This window comes from Papaver somniferum, chromosome 3, assembly GCF_003573695.1.
Source record: "Papaver somniferum cultivar HN1 chromosome 3, ASM357369v1, whole genome shotgun sequence".
Taxonomy (NCBI): Eukaryota; Viridiplantae; Streptophyta; class Magnoliopsida; order Ranunculales; family Papaveraceae; genus Papaver; species Papaver somniferum.
The window spans coordinates 3,821,509-3,830,637 of NC_039360.1; the positions used below are offsets into that span (position 1 = coordinate 3,821,509).

Sequence of the window (9,129 nt, forward strand, 5' to 3'; positions counted from 1 at the left end):
TCTCTAGGTTTGCGAACTTAGGATACCTAAGTTCTTTGGAGTACAAAGATCCTCTACCAACAACACGATTAGCGAACTCTAGCATCAGACGGATGCAGTCCCCACTCAGTTGGAAGATGGCTCGCGAAAATCCCGAATGAGCAAGAATTTCATAAAATAAAAGAAGATCTGGATTATAAAGAGGGATGGGGAGACCTGCGAGAATCTGACCTAGAGAAATTATGATTGATTGATCATCACAATATTGATCAGAGAAAATCTTGACAGAAAGAATTGATTTGGCATCTCACCAGGAATGGTGGAGAGTGTGAAACCTTTATCAGCAAGATCTTTTTGGACATCTTGTAAATTCTTCTCATATCTATGACCACTTGGAGCCATGTTTGAATATAGAGTATGGGAATGTATGCAAAGTAAAAGGATTGAAGGAAGAAAAAGTTACATCAGCAGAACTTGCAGAAGAATAACAGAATTGCAGAGACGAGAGAATAAAAATAGAAGAGAAAGTAAAAAGAAAAATAGAAAGAAGAGTAAGATGAATATATAAAGGAGATTTTCTTTACTCGAAGAAATAAACACCATTAAGACGAAGAGACGTTAGCGGTTGAAAAGTTGCGGTTACAGAAGACGTGTCAAGAAACAAATGGACGAAAGAATACGTGTGATAAATGCAGAATATGAAAAGATGAGCAGCTGCGGCATTTCTCATATCATTCTCTACTTTGCAGAGAAGATATGAGAAGAGGCAAGATGTAGGATCAGAATCTCGCAATGATAATGTTTCAACAAAATTATCAATGACACAGCATAATAGCGTCGCAGAACAGTTTCAGAAATGATAGAATAAATGACGTCATCTAAAATCACGAGAAAGATGTGATAGTCCTGCGAAGATTAGAGAGTTTGCGAAATTAACAATTGTAAGGTTGCGAGAATATCGCAGATCATATCCGAAAATAAAGGACAAATTAGCTGTCATCCACTATGTATTTTCTTATAAATAGTCGTTCGAGTTGTAAAGAAAGGAGAGAGATCTTTTTTGAGTAAGAAACAAGTAAATAGGAGAGAGAAAGTCTAGAACAGAGATCATTCTTGATTTCTTTATCTTTTCTTGTAAGAATATTCAAAGATTTGTTCAATCAAATAAAGAGTTTTAACCTAAAATGAGCTGATTAATAATAAAATCATACGAGGGGTGTAGTGTAGGATTTCCTGCAACTACATTAATTGTGGGTGAGTTTCACCTCATCTCTCTTCTAGTCGATCTTGAATATGATTTTGCAATACTTCTTGATCTTCTACTCTGTAATCTCATATTTTCCATCCTCAATTCGTGATTTTGCCTTGTTAGATTTGCAAGTTCTTCTGCCTCAGCTCTTCTTTCTTCATTTATTCTTCGTCTCAACATTTCTAACGCTCCAATTTCCTCATCTCCATGAATTATTCCTTCACCTGCTTCTTGATTTCTCTCTATCTGTCTATTGTTTCTGGTTTGTTGTTCTTCATCTACTTCTTCTGCTGAATATGATTTCCAAGTGTGTATACTCACCCTATCATAATCTGTATTCCTTCCTTGTACTAGTGTTTGTTGAATTGGTGGTTGAATTTGATTTTCTCCATTATTTCTCATTCTAGTAGATTCTCCCATTTCACTTCTTTCCCTTCCAGCAAGTCTCCTGCTTCTTCTAACAGTAGTTGGTTGTTCTGATGTATTTCTTCTTCTAGGCATTTCTTCAATATTAATGAATTGCAAGAGATTATGTAAAATTCTTAACCATTCACTCCAAATCTTCACAAATCTCAATATCAATCTTTAATTTTTTCTAGAATAATCTTCAATCTTCAATCGGTTCCCTGTTTCTACCGCCATTATGTAGTTGCAGGAAATCCTACACTACACCCCTCACAAGATTTCATTAACATTCAACTCATTTTAGATTAACAATCTTAATTTTATTGATGAATCTTTGAACAATCTTACAAGAAAAGATAAAGGAATCAAGAATAACCACTGCTCTAGATTTTCTCTCTCCTATTTACTTGCTTCTCACTCAGAAAAGATTTCTCTCTTTTCTTTACAATTGAACGACTATTTATAGGGAATTACATAGTGGATGACATCTAATTTGTCCTTTATTTTCGGATATGGCTTGTGACATTCTCGCAAGCTTACAAATGTTAATCTCGCAAACTCCCTAATTTTCGCAGGACCATCACATTTTTCTCATGATTTAGCTGACGTCGTTTATTATTTCGTTTCTGAAGTTGTTCTGCGACACTGCTGTGTTGTGTTGTTCATAATTTCGCTGAGACATTATTGCTGTGAGATTCTGATCCTACAGTTTTTCTATGTTTGTCGAAATTCTAAGTCTAACAAATCAGGATTTAGAAACTGACCAGATAATAAATGAAAAGACATCAACAAAAACAGAAGTTGAATTTACAAATGTTGTCTCACTAACCTTGACAAAGAGACCCCAAAACGGGAAGACCCTGACCAAGAAAAGAGTACAACCTTCCAAAAAAATGTTAATGAAAATAAAACTAACTAAAAGGATAAAAATACAATCATAAAGTGGGAAGACCATGACCAAGAAAAGAGTACAACCGTCCAATGAGTTGTCTTCTATAAATGGCAATATGTATGTCACCACAAGTAAGTTGTGGAAATTAAGCGTTTTCACTCGCGATAAAACTATCAAAGTATGGTCCTGATTTCTTCTATCAATATCGAGACTAATAAAAATTTCACGGTGGCTTGTACGGGATAGAGAATTCGTCCACTTGGAGATTGTGGCTTGTACAAATTTTTCATTTTTTTTCCGGCTAGATGGTGAGACTATCGTCTCCTTCATAGCTTCTGTACATACCTTTTCTTTTTAATATAACCTCCCGGTTCAAAAAAAAAATAATAAATAAATAAATAGGATATCTATAAAAAAAATGTGGGTCATTTATAAAAATTGATTTTATTTTTATTTTTATTTAGATGCATATCGCCCCGTACACCATTGAAGATGCTATTAGGATAAGATTTTGACACTTCCATGGAAAAAATCTTGCACCCAGGAATCTCCTAATTAAGAAGTAGGGACAAGCAAATGCATTATTAATCAGGGTAACATTTTACATACCCACCTAACTGGTGCTTTCGTATTGATGGCCCTGTTTAATCGACTTTCTTTTGTGGTTAATATCTTTTCAATTTGGAATTTGGAACATAGATAAAAGGTGGGTAGACAAGTGAAACCGCATTTCATACAGCTTAATTCTCAATGAAAACCTTGCAGACATACTTCCCCATGTATATACAGTATCCGCGGGTACTTTCCCATGTATCGGGGAATGAGGCCGGTGAATACAAGAGTATGACATACTCACTGGAGGACCATAGAGACCATAGAGATTGCAATGAAGCATGACGCCGGTGAATACAAGAATATCACATACTCACTGAAGGACTGTGGAGATATATATTTCATTCTCAGATTCAAAATTAGACACGAAACTGTGGCTAAGTTGTCCTAGCTTATATCTTACTTACTGGCAATGAGTTGTAACTCTCATCAATTGGAACACCATTCTCATTTTCAGATTCACGGATGTTTATACCAGCAAATCCAGCCATGATTACTAGAGCTCCAACGTAATCCATCAGATTTGGTGCACGACCTCTTATTGCGTCAATACCAGCAGCCATAGGCACTTGAATTGTAAGACCGGCTGTTGCCACCGTTGCTGTTGTTAGTAAAACAGCTTTTGCCCATAAATAATCTCCAAGCACGTTATCGATTAAACCTAGTACAGAAGATCAAAAGTAATGCTAAAGTTTAGCCGACGGAGGAATAACATAGATATTCAAACAAAAGAGAAGACTATAATGGGAATGAATAAAATCTACTAGGTTCAGATGAACAAACCTTTACAGACAATAAGCCCTGTCTGGCTCCAGCTAAGACTATTCAACTGCTCCAACTTTGTAAAATGCAGCAAAACCACGACCGGTAGAAAAATCAAGGTGTTTAGCAATCCAAGATATCCATACAATTGTATAATACTTACGCGGCCACTTTCCGCATCATCAACCGGAATTTGTTTACGAAAAATACAAATGAAGCTAGCATATAAACTAGCTGAGACAACAGAAAGAATATCTCCAAGGAGAGGCTTAATAGCAGTTTCATTTAACCCTGATTCCATATCACCAACACTAACAATTACCGATCCTCCCATGCACAACAGAATACTGATAAGCTTAGTCCATGTAAATTTCTCCCCTAAGAAACACAGAGACAACAAAAATGCAAAGAGGCTAGACGTGTTGCTTAAGATCGTAATCGACTGCAATAGAAAAGAGAAACACTCGTTACCACCATGATTCCAATCATAAGTACTACTAAATTATAAGATATAAGAATCATACCGTTACAGTAGTATACTTGAGTGACAGATTAAAAGTGAGGTAAGCCAGAAACCAGAATGGGCATAGTAACAAACTAACTTTAGCCGTTCTTATACGATTCCACCGCCCTTTTGCATCCAATTGTTTATCCACATCTTGTTCATCGAGCATTAAATCATTTGTGTTCGTCAAAAGAGGTACTCCCACTGAATCACTCACCTTTAGCATATGATCACTATTGATTTCATTACTAGAACCCCAGAACCGTAGTTTTAATGGAGAGTCCTCAAAATAACGATAAATTTCAAAAACAGGAATACATAAAGTAAACAATGAATTACATACGTAAGTGATTAGAAATGGTGAAGCTCCACCGGATATAACTGATTGTACAATAAAATTAGAAGCAACCCAGATTAATGCGACTGCAAATAAGTAAAACAAACCTAAAACCCATCTTGAAGCTTCCCTACTCATTATTAATTTCTTCTTCAATACCACTCAAATTTTCTATCTTGAAGAAACAAAACATCACTAAGGGTCTGAGAGAACCATTATAACATCCAAATATCTGTAGTTTTAAATTTTAATTAACAGATATTAATGCCCGACCGGACTCACGTGAATCACGTGTGTTATTCCAACAAGAACTACAGTTCAACAGGCTAGAAAATGTTCACTAAAATGTCACCAGGTGAGCTGAAGACGGTGTTGACCATATATCTGCATTTTTTTAACTAAATCCATGTGCTGCTGTGCATTTTGTAAGATGTCCTTAAAAGACTCTTGATTTGCATGGGAAAACATAAATAGTACTGGCATAATAAGTATTGTGTTTCAGAAAAAAGAGAGAGAAAAAATGTTATCCGAGACGAGAACATGTGATGTTCCTAGCTAGTCCCACATCCCCGGATAGTGGGAAATTAAAAGAAGCGTTTTCTGGGCACTACTTTTGATCTTCAGGAGTTCCCTAAACTTGTAGATTGGGTTTATGAGATGCGTACCTGTGCATGGGCTTATGACTGAGTTAGGTAGGTTTCTTCCATGTTCTTCAGGAGTTCAACTTTAACTCGTCTATTCTTCTTTTCTAACCCATTCTCAATGTTTCATGTTGTCGTTCCAAGTCAATTACCGTGGCAATTGATCAGAGTGAAAACTACAAACAAAACCATTTTTCAGATTTTTTTCACTAGTGAAACTCATGCCCAGAAATCTTTAGACGCACACTCATTTTCGGTGATAGAATTATGCAGAGGCCTACAATTTTGAGAAATTGTGTTTTCGTTTTTCTCCTTTCCAAACCAACTTAAGGCGAAAATTTCCTTCAAAATTAAAAAGTCATTGTTCTTCGATCTTCTCTCGCAGCACAGACACACAAAGATCTTCATTTTCATCGTTGTCATCGTCACCACTGTTTACATCTCAAAGGAAAATAATTGGAGACGGAATTGAAGACGAAGAGTAATGTTTATGAAGGAATTGCAGGTCTTTAACAAAATTCTTTTTACATGCATCGAGCCCTGGTAATTAGATCGATTCATTCCCCAAAAACCCTAATTCTTATTCTTATTATTAATTTTAATTTCATTTCCTTCAGATTCATTGGTCTCAATCTGGTTTTATCTTTAGTCAGATCGTAGCTCATGATAACTCTATCAGTAAGCTAGTTCGAATAAACTGCAGACTGTATCATTTGCCGCAATCAAATTAAGTTCCTATAATTTGTTATTGGGTTTCTGTTGCAATTACCAGTTCTTGAGCAATTGAGAAGAAATAAAGCTTGGGTACGATTCCATTCATGGGATTTAGGGTTTACTAAGCGTGGAGTTGATTTGAAATCGAACAATAAAGAAATTAGATGAGTTGAGATTCAAATGAGTATGAGATTGTGCTGAGATTTGTGGTTGTCATGGTGTTGTTGAGTGGATGTTGGCTGGTGACAATGCAGCAGAGATGGTGATTGGTTGAGCTGATAGTTGCAGTTGAATCTTGCAACCTACGTTACTTTGGCCAACATTTATGATGATGCTGGGATGTGGAATGAAGTGGCAATGATCAGAAAAACTATGAGGGATCAATGTGTGGTCAAGGAACCAGGTTCAAGTTGGATTTCGATAAACAGAAGCTCCATTTGTTTCTAGTGGGAGATAATTCACATCCCAAAATCAAGGAAATCCATGACTTTCTGGAGAAGTTGTCAATAAAGATCAAAGAAGCAGGGTATGTACCTAAAACAGATTTCGTGCTTCATGATGTTGAAGAAGAGCAGAAGGAACACAATCTGACTTACCACAGTGATAAACTTGCAATTGCTTTTGGTATTATGTCTACTCCACCTGGAACATTGATAAAGGTTTGTAAAAACCTTAGGACATGTGGAGATTGTCATAGCGCAATCAAGTTTATTTCAAATATTGAGAAGTGAGAGATTATTTTCAGGGACTCGAAGAGGTTCCATCATTTCAAGGATGGGATCTGCTCATGTGGAGATTTTTGGTGATCTTATGGTTTAAAAGCTTGTAAACAACTTGATCTCAGTTGGGTTTCAGAAAGAGTCAGCTGGAGCAAAGCTACAAATGTACAGGTATACGGGCAATTACTGAATCCATATTAACCCCAACAATGAACTGATTGGGATTGATTCATAAAGACTTTGACATAACCATAAGGCAAATTGGTTGTGACACGATGTTCCGTTTTGAAAGTACTAACACAGACACCACTTCATTTGAGTGTACAAGACAATGAACTAATAAAATGCGAAGTTACGACATCTATCATTATCAGTGATTTCTGAAGTTACTAGATTTGCACTGCCTCACCCCATTATGCTTTAGAGTAAGAAAGCACGTCACTCATCTTACAAAGTCTTTCTTTAATAAAACATGATTGAGACCATCTTATTTTACTTAGATGCAAATGGTAAATAACTCATTCTTCAAAGAAATAAAGTGTTGTCAGTGAACATATATCCATGCAGAATGCGGACCATTAAAGTGATTTATGGCTCTGGTGGATGATTCGACGCATTGAATCAGTTATTGCTCACAACAAATGATGCGTTTAATTTTTGTAAAACTCCTAACACATATTACACAATGCAAAGTGCAAAGGCTCACCACCCTTGTTAATGCTAGAGAATTTACATCAAAAGGACTTGATGAATATTGCATGTTTAATAGAATCAATATAGATCATCTTATACCTAATGGTCTCGCAGAGGCTACCATCAAAGGTTACAGATGGTGTCTAAGGAATAGGTTATGCGTACCAACCTACCTTTTATTGCTTTGGGGATATGCAATATTACGCGCATCTTTACTTAATTCTTTTTAGAACCAAATATTAGTCAACCTTTTCTGCATACCAGTTGGTAATTTAATTTAATCCTGGCATTTGTGTTCTTACGCATTTTTGGTTGCACTATATATGTGCCATTACGAGTCCACATCATACTGTGATGGGTCAAGAAAATGATTAAGTAATTTTGTTGGATATTTAATATCAACAATTGTCCGCATTTTAAAACCTTTGGCGGGAGATATATTACCGCTGGATTTGCTGGTTATCACTTTAATGAGACAGTCTTCCCGTCGTTAGGGGGAGATAAAAAAAAAGGTATTTTCTAAGGGAACGACAGGAATTGTCGTGGTGTGTTCCCACTGTGTCTCATATTGATTCTTGTACTCCACAAATGTAAATGTGAAGTGAAAGATTAATCGATTTTCAGAATACACATTGATGTCGCTAAAGTGATGAGATCACACATACCGGCTGCAAACCTATCTGCAAGGTTACAAATCCTCAATAAGGGATATACACCATAGAATAAGGTGTTGCAACTACACTTAGTGGAAGTGTGGTTGAGGACGTGGCTCCACAAAGGAAGTTGGAGAGAACACTTGGTTCGATCAATCCTCACCTATAAAACAAGTAGGTGAGGAAGACACAACTTATTTATATCATCAGAAATCATCTCATAAGATTGTCCTTGAATATGTCCATGAATCAAACTGGAAGACGCTCCGAAGTTTAATGATTCCAGAGAACAATGGCATCCCAAGTGGATTATGAGAATGCGCACGAGTCAATGGAAATATCACGCGAGCATATTGATGATTAATTTTGTATACACTTGCTTAAGGAAAGAGAGTAAGATAAGATCGAACAAGCTCCTTGTTGCTTAATTCCAACAAAGAGCATATTTGTCCTATACAATCCAGATAGAACTTGGTTCTTTGACAAATATACAGGTATTTGGTGTGGTAGTGCTAACCAACCAAGTGTAAGCCTATTGGACATACATGATTAATTTGTCACAAAGCATAATTAGAAGAAAGCAGTCTTAAAGTATAAAGACTCGTCTTATGGATCGAGGTTTCTCACAAAGCCCTGGAATTGTTCTCTTGTAATGAACTTTATAGTGTTCCGCTACTTAGTTAGCTTGGTAATTTCAAAAGGACTTGAAATGCAGCATATGTATGTGGTTGTTACGTATCTCTGAAAGAATCAACAGATAGAAGATTTAAAAAAGTACTTGATAGCCTTTGTTACCCAAATCAAGTGACTCTAAACCACAGAGTGCGTTTACAGTTCGATAGAACGATCACTTATAGATATAAGCAATCATGCGGATGTGGTATACCCTTCTAAATGGCTATTTGATTTGGAGGGGATAGACAAGTAAGTTATTTTTCCTTGCGTATTCACAAGAAAGTTCCTGATTT

General features: G+C 36.2%; 1 protein-coding gene and 1 pseudogene across 1 annotated transcript; one reads left to right on the forward strand and one right to left on the reverse strand.

Moving 5' to 3' along the window:
• Positions 1-3,236: 3,236 nt before the first annotated feature.
• LOC113355174 (uncharacterized vacuolar membrane protein YML018C-like) lies at positions 3,237-5,065 on the reverse strand. Its single transcript, XM_026597964.1, has 3 exons — positions 4,424-5,065; positions 3,921-4,341; positions 3,237-3,798 (listed from the first exon to the last, which is right to left on the reverse strand). Exons 1-3 carry the CDS (start codon positions 4,877-4,879, stop codon positions 3,530-3,532), a joined length of 1,146 nt encoding a protein of 381 aa, XP_026453749.1. The 5' UTR covers positions 4,880-5,065; the 3' UTR covers positions 3,237-3,529.
• Positions 5,066-5,371: 306 nt separating this feature from the next.
• LOC113360867 lies at positions 5,372-7,044 on the forward strand (annotated as a pseudogene).
• The last annotated feature ends 2,085 nt before the right edge of the window (positions 7,045-9,129 follow it).